Here is a 22,647-nt window from a genome sequence, read left to right as displayed (position 1 = left end):
CCATCATTCATACAAATGTAATGGCCGATACCGGTCCCCATTGACGTCAATGGAACCTAGCAATGAAGCCTACTCTCGTTTGAATGAAACCCAAATTCTGAAAACACCATTTGAGGAAGCCAGTAGCCATTTAAAATGATTATATAACTGAAAAAAATTATACTTAATAATAATAAAAACACACATAAAATGGGGAAATATGTAACAATATTTAATATGAGATAGTTGTTGTCATGGATCAAGCATCCATAAGTATGCTGCTCATATATCAGATTTAATAATCATATATTATTCTTTGGTGTTTAGCAGTCTCTTCGCCTTCTTTCTTCATTATCCAACAGCTGTATTGTTACATCATTTCTTCAAATTAGTTTGTGTTACGTTCAAGCTGTCTAAAAGACAAAATTGGAGATTATAGATAGTATGGAAAAGATATTTAACTTATTAACCAAACTCTGTTGAAACAAACTTTGCAGGTGCATTTGTTTTTTACTACCACACTGGTTTTCCATTTTAATAGACAAGCTATTTCTCCAATTTTTTATTTTACTCTCATAATAGCTGTTTGGGGGTATTTTTGCGGGAAAATTGTAGTTTTTAATAGCACAATTTGGGTTTTGAATATGTCCATTTCATGAACCTGTATTAAAAGGAAACTTGTCAGCAGAAATTGACCTAATAAACCCACTACCAGTATGTTGTCAAGCAGCTGAATACCTTCTAGATCAGGTTTCTTTCATGGTTCAGTGTGGTGGAATAATCTAGAAAATCAACTTTGAAGTAAGTATAAATTGGTTGTATTTGAGACTGATTACTAGCTCTCTCTTTCTCAGAACGCTACCTTCATTGTAATTAATGGTCCTGTACCGAGAAAAATGACGAACCTGATCTCCAGAAGTCCTGTGCATGATTGCAATCACAGGGGAGGAGGCGTTCTGAGGTGAGGAGAGCTTGACTGTGTTAAACTCTCTGCCTCCTTGCCTTTATACTGTGCATGATGTCAATCACAGAGGAGGAGGCGTTCTGAGGTGAGGAGAGCTTGACTGTGTTAAACTCTCCACCTCCTTGCCTTTATACAACCAATTTACATCTCACTTCAAAGTTGATTTTGGTGATGATGGAAGTAAGCTGGGCCATGAAAGTAACATGATCTGGAAGGTTTAAAGCCGTTTGACAACATTCTGGTACTGGTTTATTAAGCCAATTTCTGATGACAGATTCCCTTTAACCCCTTCTATACATATAATATATATTTTTACATGTTAAACATATTATACATTATTATTTTTATGCAAACATATATGTATAATATATATATAGCAAACGATCCAATTGTGGAGCAGCACAGCGAGTATAACAGATCAAGTCCAATGGTGGGTGCACCAGTTTGTAAGGTCAGATATAAAAAAAAAACATGCAATGAGGCGGCACTCCGAGCTTGATAATGACTCTATGGATGAGCTGAAACTTTGCACCTTATTTTGCCATGGGTGAATAAAGATCACCTTTATACTTACCGGAGTGCTGCCTCATTGCATTTTTTTTAAGGATATCTGTATATAATATACATATATTTATATTGTGGGGTGCCAATGGGTGAAAACTGGAGCCTTCTCTGCTTAGAGACCATGGTTTGTGTATAAAGGGGTTTAACCCTGGTGCTGGACTTTGATAACAGAGCCAAGTTCTGTCAGCAGGATGACATGAAGTCCTCTTCGGATGTGGTGCAGTAGAACACCGTTGCATCAAAAGAAATAGCCTTCATGACAGCCATAAAAACCTGATACGGTGGCCAATAAAAGAAATCTACCATCCAAATCAAGCATGATAAATCAGGGACACTTACTCATAGATCCAGGCACTGTGATTATGGTAATGTTTTTTTATCTTTTATATATTTGTTATCAATGGCCTCCTATCTTCTAGAATCAAACTTTTAAAATTATGCTAATGAACCAGAATGGCACTACCAGAGCCTCTCGTGCTGTAGCTTCTGAGGCTGTTGCACTGTTTTAACCTTTCCACTTCTTCAACAATTCCCCCTTCCCACTGTGTGTGCTGCTGTGAGAATACATTGGGAAGAGGGAGGGGGAATTGCTGACAGAGAAGAGGAAGGATCAGACAGAGACAGAGTCTTCTGCGACAACGCATGGAGGGACCCTGGTAATGCCCCCTACTGACTCATTAGCATAATTTTAAAAGTTGATTTTAGAAGGAAGGAGGCCACAGATTACTACAATAATGGTGCCTAAATCAATAAATGTAATTGTAATTTTGATGGTAGATTTCCTTATTAAAATACTATTAGATCATAGTGGATAAAAACACACATCCATCAAGTCTAACTTGTAATCCTACAGTGGTTTTGCGTTTGAAAACTCTTTTAACCACTTGTTGATTGACAAAAACTTATATCCAGCAGTCCAGAACTAAATTCTGTAAATAACTTAATATTATGTCCTTGGAAACTCTATATGAGCTGTACCAGTGGGAAATTAAGCTCAGGAGAGAAGAACAAAATGATCTATTATAACTGCTGTATATGTGGAATTTGATCAACTCTGTGTATCCAGATACTTGGTGGATACAATTTACTTTCTTGATTTAAGGAAAAAGGACTAAAGAAAAAAAATTAATGAATTAATAAAAATGAAAATATAAAATATGAATGAAAATATTATCTAAAATATAATCCCCTGAATTAGCCATTTATAACGGATCTTAGACAGTTTGCATGCACTCCTATGACTAGTTTGACAAAAGGGCCTCTAATGCTGACCTGATAGAATTTTGTCCCAAATACTAGGGTTCAAAGTATGACTAGACAATGTTAATAAATCTGCCCCACAGTATCTCCACCAGTTTTTTTTTTATGCTTACAAGAGAAAATTTTGAAATGGCCTAGTGCAGATGTAAAATCAACGGTGGTTTGCACACCGCGCTCCCTCTCGCCTCCGAGTTTGCCAAGATGGCTTCTTTGGGGGAATACACACTCCCTCCCTTCAGGGTCGGGTCACATTGTGGAAGTTATTTCTACTCTGACCGGAAGATGTGATTTCTGTGTGCAAGTGCTATATTACATTCACAGCATAGAGGAACCTATATACTATAATGCAACAGAAATCTTTCACATTTTTGTAGAATTCCACTTACCTATTGAAGCATCTTGGATATGTAAGGATCCCTCTGTCGCATTTGCTTTTTAATTCTTTAGGGTCAGATATTTTGTATCCCGGCAGACATGCAAACCAAATTGTTTCATTGTGTTTTAGATAACATTTTACAATTTGTTGCTCTTTTTGATCACACTCCTTGTTACGATTCTGGTTCAATGACAGTGTTATATTATTTTCACTCATGTTTTTCTGACTTGTAGTACATGGCTCTAAAATACAGATAAATATGTTTTATTACATGTTTGTTTTTTACCATATTTAAAAAAAGGAAACAGCTTTAAATGGCTCAGCTTGTTAGAGTGAAGTGTCCCTAAACTGGGTTGAGGTTACTGAGCGTCACAGACAAAAATGTAGGATAGGCAACATCATAGAAAATGATAGGGATAGCTCCAGGAATATGGCCTACTCTGAATATCAATCTCTTTTGTTTGTTATATCAGGTAAAACCCAACTATAATGAAGAGCATTGCAACTTAGCCGAGTCTTCATTCATAACATACGCTCATAGGAAAATATACACAATATTTAACTTGCAAATGAAACAATCACATATCACAGAATAAATCATGTGATTTAACGATACAACTAATCTAATGCATTGTTCACAAAAACATGGTTCACATGAATCAGCCAATAGGAAAAGAAGAGCAAAAAGAAGAAGGCCCGAAGGTAAGCACATAACCAAAAGGTCTGAATGGTAACACAGAAGATTACTGTGAATAACACAATGGGGCACATTTACTGCACTTCATGAAGTTTGCCTTTGCACTGTGCAGAGGGCACCAGATCCAGGATTTATGGCGCACATTCTTCATGAATCTGGTGCCGTCTGCACAGCTCCGACAGAGTGCACAACAGAATTCTATAGGACTTTGAATAATAAATCTGGCGCACGGTGCAACTGAGCACCCGAATGCCCCCTAATTTGGTGCAGACACTTCTTAACCCCTTTACGCTCCGTGCCGTAAAGCAGAGGTGTTATTTGGAGCGCACACTGAAAGCTGCAAAAACTGAGCCCACAAGAACATGACGCAAATGCGTTTTTTCCAATTTTCCAACATTTACAATTTACAAATAAGGCCATGAAGAAGTAAAATTTGTTACACACAAAATAAGCCCTCACACAGCTCTGTACATCGAAAAAATGGAAAGTAGTTGTGCAAAGACACATTGATATAAAAGTCACTATCAAACTTTAGCTAGATTAAATTACTTATAAATATACTTTCTTTAGTTCCTGGAGTTGCCCGGAATAGTAAATAACTGCTCTTAGCTATAACAAAATGGAATCAGTTAACAAAAAATATTTTATATCTATCTATGTATCTATCTCTCCCTTTCTGTCTCTCACTCACTCACTCACTCACTATCCCTGCCTGTCTCTCTGTCACTCACTCACTCACTCTCCCTGCCTATCTCACTGTCACTCACTCACTTTTTCTCCTTGCCCATCTCTTAGTCACTCACTAAATCTACCTACCTTTCTCTCACTCTCCCTGATGGTCTCTCTGTCACTTACTATCCCTGCCTTTCTCTTACTCTACTTGACTGTTTCTCTGTCATTCACTTACTCACTCTCCTGCCTGTCTCTCTGTCATTCACTCTTTTTGCCTGTCTCTCTGTCACTCATTCTCTCTGTCTGTCTATTTGTCACTCACGCACGCTTTCTGCCTCTCTGTCACTAACTCAGTCTCTTGCCTGTCTCTCTGCCTCTCATTCACTTTCCCTGCCTGCCTCCCTGCCTCTCATTCACTCTCCCTGCCTGTCTCTCTGCCTCTCATTCACTCTCCCTGCCTGTGTCTCTGCCTCTCAATCTCTCTGCCTGTCTCTGTCTCTCACTCATTCTTCCTGCCTGTCTCTCTGTCTCTCACTCATTCTTCCTGCCTGTCTCTCTGTCTCTCACTCACTCTCCCTGCATTTCTCTCACTCAGTCTCCCTGCCTGTCTCTCACTCACCCTCCCTGCCTGTCTCTCTCTCACCCTCTCTGTCTGTGTCTCTGGCTCTCACTCTCCTTGCCTGGCTCAGGGTTCATATTAATGACTTATGGCAAAAAACGTTAACCAATCATGGCTCAGCTTCTAACTGCCACAGCAGCTGCAGACAATGGCTACTGTTTATAGTGGTTAATAAGTGTATTTTAGAAAGTGCAGCGTGAAAATTTCATTCTAAAATGTCATCTATGATGTTCCCTGAGTCACAGAAAGCAACTACACAAAATTTGGTGATTGTAAGCGCAACGATAAACACAACGTCACACACACATCCACATGGATTTATATATTAGAATAATTAAATTCAATTGATCAATGCATTTACCAAGACAAAGAGGTGGCTCGGTCCATATTCCTTTTCGACATTTTATTACTCCGCTACCTTTAAGATTGTAAAACTGTGGACACTTGTATTTCACAGTGGAACCAGAACTGTAGCGATCTTTTATAGTTGTTGTGATATCTCCATAAAGTATATGTGGAGGTTTGCCACAAGGTGTATCTTCTGAAACAAAATAAATACACAACATTTTCAAGGGCTATGGAAACTGTAGAGAAACAGATTTCCCAATTAAAGGTGCTGGTCACCTTACTTCATGTTTTTTGTAATGTGTGTGTAAGTGTGGGGGTAATTTACCAATATACATCTATCTAAGAAAAGTTCTGCTCTGCTTTCTTGATATGTAAAGTGTCTTTTACCTCATCAGCCAGACATTCCTGTCCATAAAATGGCCGCAGACAGAAGGTCATGTGATCTCTAACTATAACATTACCAAACACATGAGGTAAAGTGGCCATACCTTTAAGTCTATTTGGGAAAAGAAAACATAGAATTAAAAAATAAACAGAAAACTGGTGGATATGATGTGGTTGTAGCCTATTTGCTGCATGAGCCCCTGGATAGGTCCTAATCAATCAATTGATGTCTCATTCTTGATGTCTAAAATTGCTGCTACTTACAGTTTGGCCAATCAGCAGCACATTTTCCAGGAGAAAAGCTAAATTTGGTGTCATACTTTGAGATAAATTGAACCATTCGATCTGTGGATCTTACTTCTTCTAAACTAGAGAACCAAAATTGAAATTGCAGCAAGATAACATACCGTCAATTTATAACATTTTCAAACATTTTGCAATAGTGAAAGGAAATCTGGTAATCTGGATGTGCATGCATGGACAGTGACATGACTCTTCTCATTCACAACGAAACTTTCAATTACTGAAAAAAGTGTAAACAGACAGGTTCCGGGTTACCAGGTTTGGGACCCTAAACCCTTGCAACATCCAAACATGCTGATTTATAAAAAAAAATATTAATTATATAATACATTATAATTTATTATGAAAGGAAAGTCAAACACACTTTATATATTACATTACGGTAACAATAATCTATTGATTTGAATAGCTGCGGAAAGACTATGATATTTTCCACATTAGATCAATTAGATCACCTTACTGTAGTTATATCAACCAAAAAACTACTTAACAAATACTTACCAACACAGAGAGGTGGCTCGTCCCATATTCCATTCTGACATTTGATCTTTTTACGACCCTGATGTTTGAACGTCTGTAGACATTTGTATGTCACTGTAGAACCTGAACTGTATGAATCTTTAATAGTTTCTATGATTTCTCCATGAGCTGTATGTGGTGGCCTACCGCAAGGTATCTTATGTACTAAAAGAAAATAAATACACAAAATTTACCCAAGCTGATATTATTCCTTTTTATACAGGTGTTGCCATCCTGTAACACCTATTACATTTTTAAAAATAAACATAGGTGTTTATTAGGTAAAAAGGCCCAATAAACAAATAAAAAAAAATCTTTATTTATACAATGCCATCATATATTGTAGTGATGTACATATTAAACAAAATCTTAGAGAAATAACATAGTCAGCTGAGAAAATACTTATGGTCGCAATGTGATACTAAAATATAAAAGTAAAGTGAAATATAAAATTGCCTGAATCAATGTTCGTTTATACTGCTTCAGATCCAAACAAAATTAAATAACAAGTGATGAAAAAAATAGGCATTTATCAGATTTGCATAAATGAAAATTACAACTTCATAAATTCCAACATAACAAAGTTATGGGGATCTTAAAGCGTTACTAATATTTTTATATGGTGTTGGGGGATTGTTGTAAACATACACTTTATAAATTCTGCTTGTAAAAAAATATATCTCCCCTTAATAACAGGTGTTATCTCTCTCCTTATTCCAGCCTGTATAAGCTTATTACTGTTCTATCTGTGTTTATACAGTCTCATATAGCTAAAAGTAAAAGTAAGTCAATGGCATACGTAAACAGTTCTGTTAGAGCAGGGGTGCACAACCTTTTTCAGTCTAACGGCCGCATTGTCATCCCACTAACCTTCAGGGGGCTGCACTATTAACCAAAACCCTAGATGCACCAAAAACCACAGTACAGCACAAATGCCCCCCAGAAACCACTACTGCATTTGTACAATAAGTAACATAGACCCCACAGCAGACTACAATACAGTATAGACGATAATAATGATGGTGGGAATTGTCTGACCCCATGCAGCAGGTAATTGTGAATAACTGGCTGCAAGCAGGGCACAATACTGGGGTCTATCAGTGCCCCTGCTTGTAGCCAGTTATTCTTACATATCTAATGCATTGAGCTGATTCTTGCCTTTTTGCTGAGGTAAAAACTGAAATGGTGCCCCACCCCACTATTATACTGCCCCTATGGACAAGGATATTACTATTATAATACTGTTCTCCCCCTCCACAGACAGCTAGCCCCCCAGGTCTTGTCTCTCTCCTCACTCAGGTAGCCCCCCTCCATGTCTTCTACCCCTTTCTCACACAGCAAACTCCTCCAGGTCTAACAAAGCAAGCCCCCTGGGTCTAGTCCTCCATGCTCCCACAGAACCCCCCCCAGGTCTAACCCCCCTTAGCAAAAATAATCCAACCCCGGGTCTTACCCCCTCCTCCTAACACAGAATCTTTATCCCCCCAGATATGGGTCTCAGGACATGCCCAGCAATAAATAGGTTGACCCCACACATACCTAGCAGTATATAGGGAGGCCCCACAAGTACCCAGTAGTATATAGGTAGCCCCCTCAAATGCCCTAACATGATATAGATAGCCCCACACATACTCAGCAGTATATGGAAGACCCCTCACATGCACAACAGTAGATAGGTAGTCCCCACACATGCCCCACCAATATACTGTAGACCCCACACAAGCCCAGCAGTATATAGTAGTGCCACACATACCCCAGCAATATATAGTATGTGGTCAAGAACAGAACCAGGGGTAGGCAAAGGTAAGCAATTGTCCAGGTCACCACCTCTGCTCTGCCTGTAGAAAGGGGCGCAATTCAAACTTCTTGGCGGAAAAAATTACTGGCGCCACCTGCCATGGAGAGGGCTACCTGATGCAAATTTGAGGAGCATGACAAAGCAGTGCCCAGCCTCAGTGTCTGTCACTTGCCTGGGTCCTGACTGATTGCTCAGCCACAACATCAGATAGACACTTCCTCTTCTACAGGGCTTTAGACCCGGGCTCTGAATTACCTGTGCTCCCATGCACTGAAGGATTAAAACCAAGGGAGAACAACTTGGCAGATCCTCCTGCACTGTGCAGAGGGGTGGGGAGGGGTATTTTTTCTATTTAAGGTAAGGTTGGGGTTAGGAGACAGGCAGATGTGACTGGCAGAAACTGGGGATGTAGCTCCACCTACCACCCCGGGACCTGGAATTAACCTCTTCCTGTTTTCTGTCTAGTCGGGCCAGAGTGGAGGGGATGGGCTGCACATATAGCATGTAGCAGGAGAAGTATGGGAAGAGCAGTCCCTGTGGTTTTCTTTTTGATGTCCTGTTCTTCCACATGGTCTCAACCTATAGTATGACAAGTCCATTTGTGTATATCAAGTGAATATAAGTGTTTAACATGTGCATCTATGTGTACATATGTGGGTTAGGGCAGATTCTCACTGACCATGATCAGTCCGTGATTATGGAATGTGAAAATTATCGTGTCATTGGCTGATCATATGGCCGAGGATGGAGCTCTGTGCATGCACTTGTTTTTTCACATTGCACCCAACATTGAACCTGTTTTCATGGTGTAGTGATGGCATTTCCAGAAGAGAAACAATATTTTGTGTCATACTTTCCAAGATAAATTTAACTTGTAATCCTGCAATGTGTACGCATGGACAGAAAAAAGTTATGACTCTTCTTATTTAGAATGAAACTTAGAATCATACTTTGAAAAATGTGTAAATATATGTGTCTGGGGCCCTAAACCCTGACAGCATAATAACATACTGCTGGTTTATAAGCTATTAACTCTGTGAAAATTTTCATTTAAAACAATTTATTATATTAAACATTATTATAATCTATAAGCTAAGTGTATATATATATATATATGTGTGTGTGTGTGTATATGTCCGCTAAGGGAATCTGAAACTCTATGGGACTCGTCATAGACTAGGTTTTGAGCTGCAATTTTATAAACAGCTATGGGAAAATGAAACTTGAGCTCTGATTGGTTGCCATGGGTATCTAGAACAGTTCTGCTCTCAGACACTTCCAATAAATATACTCATAGACAAAGGTATGTAGACAAAGATAGCCAGAGACAGTGAGAGACAGTCGGAGACAGAAACAGTAAAGGACAGTTGGAGGCAGTCAAAGACAGAGATAGTCAGAAACATTCAGAGACAGAAATGGTCAGAGATAGACAGAGACGGTCAGAGACAGAGAGAGAGAGAGACGGATAGACTTAGATATTCAGAGACATGTAAAGACATAAATGGTTACAGAGACAGTCAGAGACAGAGAGACAGAGAGAGAGAGAGTCACAGGATAGATACATATAAAATATTTTTTGTTAACCCATTCTATTTTGTTATAGCTAACAGCAGTTATTTACTATCAAGGGCAATGCTGGGAGCTACAGCTAGTTAATTATAAATGCAAAATCAAACATACTTTATATATTGCCTATTACAATAACAATAATCTATTGATTTAAATAGTGGAAAGACTATCAGACTTTAATTAGAACAAATTACATAAAAAATCACCTTACTGTAGCTACTTACTGCAGCTATCAACAAAAAAACTATTTATCAACTACTTACCAACACAGAGAGGTGGCTCGTCCCATATTCCATCCTGACATTTGATCGTGTTACGACCCTGAAGTTTGAACGTCTGTAGACATTTGTATGTCACTGTAGAACCTGAACTGTATGAATCTTTAATAGTTTCTATGATTTCTCCATGTGCTGTATGTGGTGGCCTACCGCAAGGTATCTTATGTACTAAAAGAAAATAAATACACAGAATTTACCAAAGCTGATATTATTCCTTTTTATACACAGCAGGTATCTGCTTTCTGCGTTGCCATCCTGTAACCCTATTATATATATAATAAAAGTCATATTAGGTTTTCCAATGTCTGAAAAGTGGGCCCACAGTATGAGGGGTGTTATAGGGGGCCCACAATATAGGAGTTATTGAGAGAGGACCCTCAATATGTGAGGATATGAAAGGGGATCCTCATTATGTGGGATATGATAGGAGGTCCAAAATATAAGGGGAGTATGAGAAGGGGCAGCAATATGGGGCATATAAGAGGGGGCCAACAATATAGGGCATATGAGAGAGGGCCCACAATATGGGAGAATGGGAGAGGCCACAATCAGAGGGGGAAATGAGAGGTCAAAATATGAGGGAAAAATAAAAGGCCACAACATGAGGTGGAAATGAGAGGCCGCAATATGAGGGGGAAATGAGAGGCCACAATATGAGGTGGAGATGAGAGGGGCCGCAGTATGAGGAGGAGATGAGAGTGGCCACAATATATCGAGTAGATGAGAGGTCACAATATGAGGGAGAGATGAGAGGCCAGGTGTTTTAATATATTTTCAAAAATTAAAAGAATGTATACAAATAAAAAATGTTCGCCATCTTCTGACTCTAATAACATTTTCGGGGGGGGGGGGGGGTGATTTAAGCTTTTATTTACTGTATTGCAGTATATGGCATTTTATATGGCTTTAGGACCTCTGTACAATGCAGAGCGTGAAGAGGTTTAAACACAATTCAAACGCATCTTGTGCACATCATCTTAAGCTGTGTTCACATTTTGTTTTTGCATTGCAATCTGAAACACACTGCAAGCACATTAGGAAAATACAACTCAAAATACATCTGTGTTTTTACTATCATTAAACCCTTAACGACCTGGCCCTTTTTTGTTTTTCCATTTTCATTTTCCTTCAAAAATCTACAACTTTTTTTAGTTTTACATGTAAAGAGCTCTGTGAAAAAAATTGAACTTCATAGTGATGGTATTGAATATTCCCTGCCGTGTACTGGGAAGCAGGAAAACAATTCCAAATGCAGTGAAAAAGTTGAAAAAAAGCATTTGTGCCTTTTTCTTGTGGGCTTGGATTTTATGGCTTTCACTGTGCGCCCCAAATGACATGTCTACTTTATTCTTTGGGTTGGTACGATCACGGGGATCGTGAACCTCTTGTACAAAATGTTTTATTTGATTCTGCCATTTTCTCGGACTAATAACTTTTTCATACTTCAGTGTACGGAGCTCTGGGTAGTGTCATTTTTTTGCAACTTTTGATGACATTTTCAATGCTGCAATTTTTTGGACTGTACAACCTTTTGATCACTTTTTATTGAATCTTTTATATTTTTCAAACTGGCAAAAAAGTGCCATTTTTAACTTTTCAACAGTATTTTCCGTTCCAGGGTTAAACGCAGTGAGAAACTGTTATTATATTTTGATAGATTTCGGATGCATTTTCTGATGCAGCAATACCTGATGTGTTTATGTGATTTGAATTTTTAGTTTTTTTATTACTTTTTCTATTTTAACTTTTTGTTATTTTTACTTTCACTATTTTTCAGACCCCCTAGGGTACTTTAACCCTAGGTTGTCTGATCGATCCTACAGTATGGCAGTATATGGGGATTTTCCACCTCATTCATTATAATGTGCAAATAACACATTGTAATGAATAGGTTAAAACAAGACAGCCTCGGGTTTTTGGAAGACCTTAGGCTGTTATGGCGACCGATCGCCACTCCCCAATTGGGAGCAGCGATCGTCACCAAGATGGCAGCGCCCATGTGCCTCCATCTTTTTGAACCCGGTGGCGGTGATTGACTGGATAACGCCTGCGATTGGTGCTGGCATCGATCGCGGGTAACCAGTAACTTTTTGATGCAGTATGAAGCAAAGACTTATCGGTTATGGAGAGGGCTCAGCACGGGAGCCCTCTCCATGTACCCGCACCCAACACGCGCCATACTATTACGGCGTGCGTCAGGAAGGGGGTAATGAAAAATGTATGTGTATGGTATAGTGGCTGCAGGGATATATTTATGTGGATGGTATAGTGACTGTAACAACATATTTATGTGTATGACATAGTGACTAACAAAATATTTATGGGTATGATATAGTTACTGCAGGGATATATTTATGAGGATAGTATAGTGACAGTAACAAAATATTTATGTGGATGGTATAGTAACTACAAGGATATATGTATATTGTATAGAGACTGCAGGGATATAATTATGTGTGTTATAGTGACTGTACAGATATGTTGTATGTAACACATTTCCTTTCTGCCTAGGAAACCAGAATGCCAGCCCTCACTGGGGTTACTTTCTATTGAAATCTGTTAAAGAGAATTTAAAATTTTACCCCTTAGTGAAAGCCCATACGGATTTCTCCATTGGTCACTAAGGGGCCTTAGGCTAGGCCAACAGATTTCTCCGTCAGACTAACCTTAGGTCTGTACGGGCCCTCCATGAAGGGAAGATCACTGCCAGCCGGGACCCTGCTCTAACAGTCCGGATCGGAATGAATTCCGATCCGGCTGTTAACCCATTTGAAAACGTAATGTTGTGACCGCGGGATCTGTGTGCCTTCAGAGGGAGGGTGCTCCAACACAAAGCTGTGACATGGTAAATGTTAGTAACTAATTTGAGTAGTAAGACAGTGGGGCTTATTTACTAAGGATCCACGTACGCACTTAAGTTGGATTTTCAGACATTTTCAAGTATTGCACGGCTGTGAAAAGTATTTAGTAGGGGATTGTGTCGCACACGATCAGGTTTTGGTGCAGCTGCGCAGGATTTCATGCAATAGAAATCGGGGGGGGGGGGGGGGGGGGCTGAAGCCGTCGAATGATCCAACTGATTTGGATTGAGTGCAGGATTTAACATTCAAATCGCAATCCAATGCACTTACATGCACCAGGAAGAAGAAGGTGAACTCTGTCGGACCTAAACAGGAAAGCAATACATGCAGGATATCGGGTGCACGATCTTAGTGAATCGCGGCACAGTGCATTATCGTCGGACAATGCACTTTCGGTAAACAACTCCGCATGGGTAAGTAAATGTTTGAAGTTTGAAAATAGCTAATTTTTTTCAAAATGCTTACCAAATTTACCTTTTTTCATAAATAAATGCTAAATATATCAACCAAAATTTCCCACTAACTTGAAGTACAAAATGTCACAGAAAAACAAACTCAAAAACACTTGAGTAAAAGTGTTAAGTTAAAGCCTTCTAGTGTTGAAGTGACACATGCTGGTTTTGAAAAATAGGCCTTGGTCATCAAGGCGCAAATGAGCTTGGTCACTAAGGGGTTACAGCAGTGTGTAAATATAAATAATAATACCAGACCGTGTTTCTGGTGCAGCTCCCATTCTGGTGGTGTCAGCTAACATGCCCTTCAAGGTCAGGTTGTGTTGCAGTCAATCACATGCCTCAGTGCTGACCTCTGTACTATGGTTAGCTCACCACCCATTGAAGAATTTTTGGTTCCAGTTTCTACAGATTAAATCTGTACATTTAATTTACCACAGTCAAAAATGAATTGTTGTTACCTTTCTTATGACAGGATGGGAATTTCAGAATGCCGTTATTACAATGTATTATTAACTTCCTTGAATCTGATATTTCATATCCAGTAACACATTCAGTCTGAACTTCATCCTTGTCTTCATAGTGGAACGATCCATTATTCTTTAGTTGTATGTTGTTTATTCTCATGTCATTCTCCTCTACAATGCAAGATCCTGGGTACAAAATACATTAAGCAATTCAAGGATTATCATGAAAATCAGATAACTTATTTTATGTACATTGATGATACATCCACAAGATGGTGCAGCCAGTTCCGAATTCTTTTTGGAGAAATGGGTCACCAACCCACTATCACTATGTACACAGGAACCATATCAGGACCTTTAAAGGTCTTCCATTGGTCCTAAAAACCAAAGGCAGAAGAGACACATCCTACATTCTCAAAGAAACTATAATATTCATACAGCCCAGGCCCATGGCAGTCCTAATCCGCCCCTGATCATATATCTCTCCATTCAGCTATATGGGATTTCTAAGACTAAGCTCGTGAAAGTGGTCTCATTGTATACCATTCAGCCATTTTGACTGTTTCTACCAGAACAGATGCTAACTGTCCAGATCAAGATATTTTTTAATACTTGGATTTACAGTACAAAAGGCACCACACAAATGATGTATGTAAAATGTATTGCCCAAAACCTGCACTGTGATTACCTTCTATTGGAAATACTTTAATGGGAACCTGTATTGCATATACAGTATATAAGCGCATAAATATATATATAGATATGCATATACTGTTTGTATGGATACGCAGTGTATGTAGATGCTTTATATGCTGTATGTATGTGTATATATGATGAATATGCAGTATGTGTGTGTATGTTGTGTTTATACTGCAAGTATATGTATATACTGTGAGTATATACTGTATGTTTTAGAATATGATGTATATATACTATATGTATGTATATAATGTGTATGTACTATACATTATGTGTGCAAATTTGATGTGTAAATACTGTATGTGTTCGTATATACTGTATGTATTAGTCTATAAATGTACCGTGTTTTTCGGACTACACAAAAAATCCTTTGATGTTCTCAGAAATCAAAGGTGCGCCTAATAGTCCAGTGAACCTTATATATGAACCGCACTGACAGACAACAGCTGTCTTCAACTACGCACAGGTCTGCCACCTGCTGGTCATTCATCTTTATAATCATGAATGTGTCTCTTCCCCGCTCAGGTCCGACAGAGTTCACCATCGTTTGTGGCGCATGTAAGTGCTTGGGATTGCGACGCAATTTGAAAGTTAAATCATGCGCTCAGTCAAAATCTGTCAGATCCTCCGACGGCACGCCCCCCGATTTGTGACGCATGGTAGCCAGCGCAGCTGTGCCAATAATCGATTGCGTGCACCAAAATCCCGGCGCAGACATTTGCTAAATACCTCTCCAAGCCATGCTATCCCAAAAAATGCTATGTGTGTGAATATAATATAAATCTGTGTATATGGGTGTGATTGTATAAATGTGTCTGTACAAATATGCATATATCTTTTTAAGAGGAAGAGGGGCCCCATGCAGAACTCAACTATGGGGCCCAAGCTCACTTAATTGCACCCCTGGTTGGTTTCTTTTCCTATACATTGTAATCTGTGCATTTCATTCACCACAGTTAAATATGATTATTTCTACCTTTCTTTTGGCAGATTGGATATTTCAGAATACCGCTGTTACACTGTATAATTAACTTTGCTAGATCTGATATTTCATATCCAGAAACACATTCAAACTGAATCTCCTCCTTATCTTCATAGTGCAGTATTCCATTATTCTTTAGTTGTATGTTGTTTCTTTTTACTTCATTCTCCTGTACAGTGCAGGACCCTGATGCTAGATAAAAACAACCAAAGAATTAACATGAATGCCAGAAATATAAGAAGATGTGGTGGTGGTGCGGGGGGGGGGGGGGGGGCATTTATTATTTGGGTGGTGCAGGAAATGTGCTGTAGTTTTCAGTGTTAATTATGTTTGTGGCACAAGGGATTAATGATTTATTATCATTAAGAAAACATCATCACCAACAAAAGGCAGGTAGAAGTTTTATAATCACCTTCACAAGTTGGAGGATCCCTGTCCCATGTACCATCCGCAGTACAATAAAGCCTATGTGGCCCTTTAAGGATGTGTCTAGGGTTTTTACATGCAAAGTTTATTACATGGCCCATGGTAAATTCCTCATCATACACAGAAGACAGAACTCTTAATCTGTCATCCCGCACTGGTGGACACAGACGCTCTGTAATGAAATTAGACCAGTTTAATGAAAGAAATTGCTTTTACTGTTAGAAAAACACAAATTATAGAACTCTGTGGGTATTTCCAGAATCATTATCTCATTGGACTAGATTTTCCCCTACCAACACACTGAAGCACATTGTCAAAGCTTTCTCTGCTCTCCATCTGTAAAAACCTAATTCACTCTATGACTCACTGCTGTCTACATGATAATATGGAATTAGGAAAGTCAAATTAGAAGTGATAGTGTTTTTGGTAGGAAACACGCTATGAGCATACATATAATAAACATAATAAATATGGCATTCTTCATTACTTGGGTTATTTGGGAGAAAGGTCTGATTTTTAGCAATTTACAATACAACAAAGTCAACAAAATAAAATGGTTGGTCAGTAATAACTGTTGTTGGTTAGCTACAGAAAGCTACAGGCCTGATTTTGGACTTTGGAGGAGTTTTGTGGGGTTTTTTCTATATTTTTTCTTATCTATAATAAGACAACTAGTGAATTTATAATCTCTAGTGGACGGCTAATCCAAATCTCTAGTGGACCAGATAGCGAGTAGTTCTATAAAATATGATCAAGGTTGGACTTCTTTTTCCAACCTTTACAAAATTTGACAGTCAAGGGCCACAAAATTCCTAGATGTGGACCTGGTTATGTGCACATGAATCTAGTGTGCTGTGTGCATGTATGTGTGTATCATTTTATTGTACTATTTTTTGTGTTCTTTGTAGTATTATATTTTCTGTTTAAAATGTAGCAATGCTAACTTTTGTAAATAGTGACCACTAAGGTCTCAGGTCAATATATATATATATATATATATATATATATAGAAGAAGTAAAATCCAAGTCAGCACAATCTTATGGACTCCTAATAAGGAGGGGTGCAGCGCCCACAAAGGTTCTGGCTTGATCCTCTTGTAGATAAATAAAGTAAAAAGCGGGCAGCACTCCATGGTTCAAAATTTCAAAATAAAAGGTGAACTTTATTGAACAAGTGGCTGTTCAATAAAGTTCACCTTTTATTTTGAAATTTTGAACCATGGAGTGCTGCCCGCTTTTTACTTTATTTATATATATATATATATATATATATATATATATATATATATATTAGCTTCCAATAAAGTAGATTTAGCATTTAGCATCAATAAAATTCCAGTGACATAAAGCTCCAAGTGAACCTCCCTTGATGCTGTATTACTACTTTGGAAGCAAAAGTTTGGGTACACTGATCAATGTGTGATCTGCAGACTGTATAACTGGAGAGATTACCCATAAGATGGTGAAATAGTGATTTTTCAATTTGAGCTATAAAAGAGCTAAAAAAATCCAGAATAGGAAGGTTTGACCTAAATTAGTGTTCTTTATCATTAGGACATATAAATATATAAAAAAAAGTTGCTTTTACCTTCACATTGAGGAAGTTGATTTATCCAACCACTTGCAGAACATATTCGAGTTTTATGTTTTGTCACCATTTGGTACCTGTTTTAAAAACAATATAAGGCAAACTATAAAGTAAAAGATAAAATAAATGTATAAAATGTAACAATCTGTTCTACATAGCTCATGCTTTTCCTGCAAATAAACCCACGGAGAACAAATTAATGTAGTTTATTGAGGAACACATTGGTTAACCTGTCTACATGGAGGTCAATGTTATATTACATTTACATACAGTGACTTGAACATGATTGTCATTTACTGTGTTCACTACTATTCTGTGTCATATAGGCATAACTATGATGGCAAAATATATCAAAATGGGACTGGAGTGGTTCTGAAGCAGCCAGGCATAAGAAATTAATGGAGAAAAGGTCCAGCAATGCTTTTTCCACTCCTATGGAAACTTTTATTGTTAAAAGTCCTGCATATGACCAGGTTTGTGTCAGTTCTGCAGGCAAAGGGTAAATCTAAAAGGAACTGTTATACAGACCCATCATCACAAGAGTACTCCACCACAGCTCCAAATACAAACTGATCTCCATTTATTAGTTGAAATGATCCAAAGGGAATATCTCCAGGATGACCACACGGCTTCTCTGTCATGAGGAGAAAGCAAACCTTAGTTCAGAAGCGATTCAATAAACTTAATCTTAGTAACCTAATTATAGATCCCACAGAATGAAAAAGTTTATTAATGTATAAACAATAAATGTAGTTTTGTCAATGAATTAAAACCCAGGACTTTGTACAAGGAGGCTGCTTACATTAATGCAACAAAAATGTTTATCCAAGGGGACGGCTGAAACCCCATTATGCCTGATGTTTGGAACCCATCAAAGGTTTCCCCTTTTTATACCGCATTAAGAACATTCTTTTAGTTGCTTGACAATTCATGGGCACCAGCAGCTTTCATTGTATTTGGTAGCTCACACCAGTCCAAGACAAACATCTGAAGATATAAGGTGATGCTCAATATTAGAAGCCAATTCTCTGGAACTGGTCTTCTGTACAATAAATAGTCCCCTTCGAAAGCATATTTAATTAACCTCTTAGTTACTAGGCCTGCACAGGCAGTATAGAAGTAGGAAGTGTTTTAGCCATCCATTATGACCAGTTTTTGCCCAACTGTTGATTTTACAGCCCCTCCCTTTGGCAGAGCGTAGCAGAGAAGAAGATGCCATCATCCAAAAGGAGGGGGAGCTGCCAGAGACATGAGCTTTGAGACACAATGGCCCTTATTTACCATTAAGGACATAGGAATGTTCAGATAATGTTACATAGTAATCAAACTCTATGACATCTGTAGTTTACTCCCCCCTCCAAACCCCCCAGCAACTCCTCCCCCCTTTTTCTTACCTAGGGTATGTTTACTTCTTCTATATCCTACATCCCCTCCTTTTTCCCTCCCATTCTCCTTCTTCTACCAGATCTAATCCATTGTTACAAGAGTTTTGAAAGTGACTTATTACAGGAAATGTACACAAACGGTGAACAATATTCTATGTACCCATACCTCCGAATACCAGGAGAAAATAGCATTTATGTCTACTATGTAATGCTGATTTCTTCAAATAAAGGTTTTTTGAAAATCAAAAAAAAAATTCACTTGTGGTTTTTGGAATTGTTTACCACAAAACATTCAGTGCTGACAGTAATACTGATGTGTCATCATATTGTACCACTTCCTCACCACAATCCATTTGAAAGAAGCTGTTTATGTGGATTCCAGTTTAAAACAATTGCGATTCAGCATATAACTGTAAATCAGAACATTGCTGGAAATATTATTCATAAGATGTTGTAAGGTTTTTCTGTTCATTTTGACCCTGGGCAATCTTCACTAGAGAGGATATATTCTGGAATATTTCTAAAATGTCCTGCCTGTTATTTATTAATATTGGTATCAATACATCTATCAGGACTTTAGAACTCTCTGCCAGAAGAAGTTGATGGGATTCACTTAACATTTTTAAGAATTACGTGGAGCATTTTCTAGAGCACAAATATAAGCTTACAATATTTATGGACAAGGATCTTCAAAATAGGGAGCAAAGATAAGGAAAATTGACTTCTACCTTAAAGGTCATCTACCACCAGGATGATGGACTGCATGCAAATGAGCCTGAGGGGCTTCAGGCTCCATAGGTGTCAGGCTCTATTTGCATACAACTTTTCATCCTGGAGAAACCAAGTGGTTTTGCATTTCTGGAACTTTTTGAATGGATGTATGTCTTTTTTATGCTCATAGATTATGTCACTATGTTACACAATGTAGAGAGCTTGGACTGGCATACAAGTGTACAGGTGAATCCACCTAGGCCCTGAGCTAGTAATAAGTAATGCAAGGCAGAGGGCTCCTACTCTTCCATGCAAGAGCCAGTCACATGGATACTGACAGTACCCATAAGCACAATAAAAGTTTCAGCAAAGGTCTAACAAAGTTAACTCCTGTTAAAAAAAAAATAAAATTGTTGACTATATTTTAGGCCATTTTAATTTGCCAATGGAAGATGCTGGCTCAGGGGGCATTTAAATGATGTCATATATATGCTGGCAGCATTTAAATGCTGGTGGTGCGGCATATAAACAGTTACCACCCTTTAGGACCAGGTTCAGTTTGGACTCAGGTACCTTAAACATTTTTTCATGGTTTAGCCGAACCAGATTCAGTCTGCTCATCCATAATCCCACATTATCAAACAATGCAATACAGTAGAATCATAAAGTAGAAAGCTCTATATAATTATGCTTACTTCTGCATTGTAAATCTCTTAACATTCTCCATTTTCCATCTGAACAGAGCATCTGTATCTTGTAAAATGACAAATATCCAGGGTGACAACCGTAAATTACTTTGTGACCTTGTGGGTAGGTTTCTTCTTCCATGTCTCCGATCAAAAATGCATTTTCAATTTTCGGTGGTTTTGTACAGTTAGCTGGGACAAAAAATATTTAAAATGACGGTATTAAGTATTTGATATTTTCCCAGAGTGTACATTTTTGCAGTAAATCTTTTACCATATAGTTACTATTCCTTAATTTGCGACAATGCTATAAACATCCATTGATGTACTTTGCTTTAATGGGGTTCTCTCAGAGTTTAATATTCATGATCTATCCTCAGGATCGGTGATTATTACACATTATCAGCTGACTGAAAGGACCAAGCAGCACAAGCAGCACATTCTTTGCTCATGCTTGGTATTGCAGCACACAACTTAGTCCAGTTTACTTTACTAAGCTACAATACCATCCCCTCAAAAACTCTTATGAAGTAGCGGGACAGGACCTGCATGGAAGTTTTGTATTAGAATGTTTAAAGTTCTGCTTTGTAATATCACACTGCTAGTGCATTTATTATTGCACAGTTACATTGTAGAATTGAAATGTCATGTAGATCTTGGGTGGCTCCTTCCATAACATATGATTCAATATGGGTCCAGGGCAGAATAGTAGGTAACCTGATTGCTGTGGAGGAAATGAAAATCTTAGCATAGAGATATAGGACGCTGCATTCCCCATTCTGGGCGAGGCTAGCATGTGAGAGGTTAATCCGTTTTGCATCTTGTTGGAATGTTGTTGGGTAGTATGACTGCAAGTAGAGTGACACATAAATGTGGAGGAGATGCAGTGCACAAACATTGATTTAGGGAGGTTCTGCTGTACTGCAAATTACATGACAGCAGCATGGAGAGACACCTCTGAAGGTAGATACAAAACCCACCATTAACTGCTGCTGTTGCTGAGACATTTTACAACTGTACATAATAATAATAATAATAATAAGTACAATTGATCATCACTACACTACCCACATTGATTTCAATCACTTGCAAATTCCAGAAAAAGTGAATGCTGAGATGGAAAAATCTGAATCTGGTGCGTCACAAAGAAGAATGTAACTAACTTTATGCTGCCTTGTATCTGCAACGACCAACAAACCCTACATAACTATATCATGAGGGAATGTGCATTAGACACAGAAGCCAAGATAACATTCCTGGTCTCCTAGCTTTTCAGATTAGATTTTACATACATAATATTTCTCATTGTTTGATAAATGTGAACTTACATTCATAAACAGGAGTAAATTTCGCATAGAACTCAGTGGTGGTCTCTATTCTCTCTATAGGGAGAAGTAAAGAAATTAAACATCTCCAACTAAAGTGAAAATAAAGCGATCAGGAAGACAATTTACAGTATATATACCGCAGAATAAAATGAATGATATACAGGATGACCTGTAGTGGTGATGAGTCGCGTGACGCAAAGGGATCAATTATCATTAAAATGTTGAGAAAGTTGGCAAGCTTTGTGCAGCGCTGCGTAATCTGTGTGCTATATAAAGTTATCTGATCAGATTGCTGCAAAATATAAAAAAATTTACCTTTTCTAAATACATAATAAGATCTTACCTTTATCAGGTGATATTGTGGCATAACAGAGCGTAGTAAATGATACGATGACAAGGAGGAGGATCAGTCTTGGCATCTCGGCAGGATTTTAGGAAGTTAATCACTGGTTATTAGATTTCCAATAAATTGCCTGAATATTCCCGCCCTTAAATATCTGTTATTACTTCTCTTTTTCTGTAGATTTTGTAATTGATGACCTTCTCTGCTTTGTCCGTCTGCTTGACCTTCCTGTTTTATGGATCTGAAAGCTTTGGGTATTTTTATTCTGTGGAATTTCATTCTGTCAGTAGACAGTAACTCTTTGTCGGTCTAGTTGCATGATTTCCTGTTTACTAGGTTACTAGGCTGAACTTGTGGAAAACGTTTGCAGCTTAACACTGTGGTTGTAA

At 38.2% G+C, this 22,647-nt stretch overlaps 1 protein-coding gene across 3 annotated transcripts; it reads right to left on the bottom strand.

Annotated features, from left to right (window-relative positions):
* Positions 1 to 198: 198 nt before the first annotated feature.
* Positions 199 to 22,619, bottom strand: LOC140105139 (complement factor H-like). Of its 3 annotated transcripts, XM_072129069.1 has the most exons (13): positions 22,259 to 22,617; positions 21,916 to 21,969; positions 20,597 to 20,779; positions 18,334 to 18,439; positions 17,806 to 17,882; positions 16,204 to 16,389; positions 15,786 to 15,983; positions 14,105 to 14,296; positions 10,316 to 10,498; positions 6,668 to 6,850; positions 5,493 to 5,672; positions 3,154 to 3,385; positions 199 to 392 (listed from the first exon to the last, which is right to left on the bottom strand). In XM_072129069.1, the coding sequence occupies exons 1-13, from the start codon at positions 22,332 to 22,334 to the stop codon at positions 368 to 370; spliced, it is 1,875 nt and encodes a 624-aa protein (XP_071985170.1). In that variant the 5' UTR covers positions 22,335 to 22,617; the 3' UTR covers positions 199 to 367. The 3 variants fall into 3 exon arrangements, with proteins under 3 accessions (XP_071985170.1, XP_071985172.1, XP_071985171.1); XM_072129071.1 differs by lacking the exon at positions 14,105 to 14,296 and having other exon boundaries at positions 22,259 to 22,619; XM_072129070.1 differs by lacking the exon at positions 21,916 to 21,969 and having other exon boundaries at positions 22,259 to 22,618.
* Positions 22,620 to 22,647: the final 28 nt, after the last annotated feature.

This window comes from Engystomops pustulosus, chromosome 10 (assembly GCF_040894005.1).
Source record: "Engystomops pustulosus chromosome 10, aEngPut4.maternal, whole genome shotgun sequence".
Lineage (NCBI taxonomy): Eukaryota > Metazoa > Chordata > Amphibia > Anura > Leptodactylidae > Engystomops > Engystomops pustulosus.
Note: the sequence above shows the minus strand (reverse complement) of the source record. Positions and strands in the feature narration are given on the sequence as shown.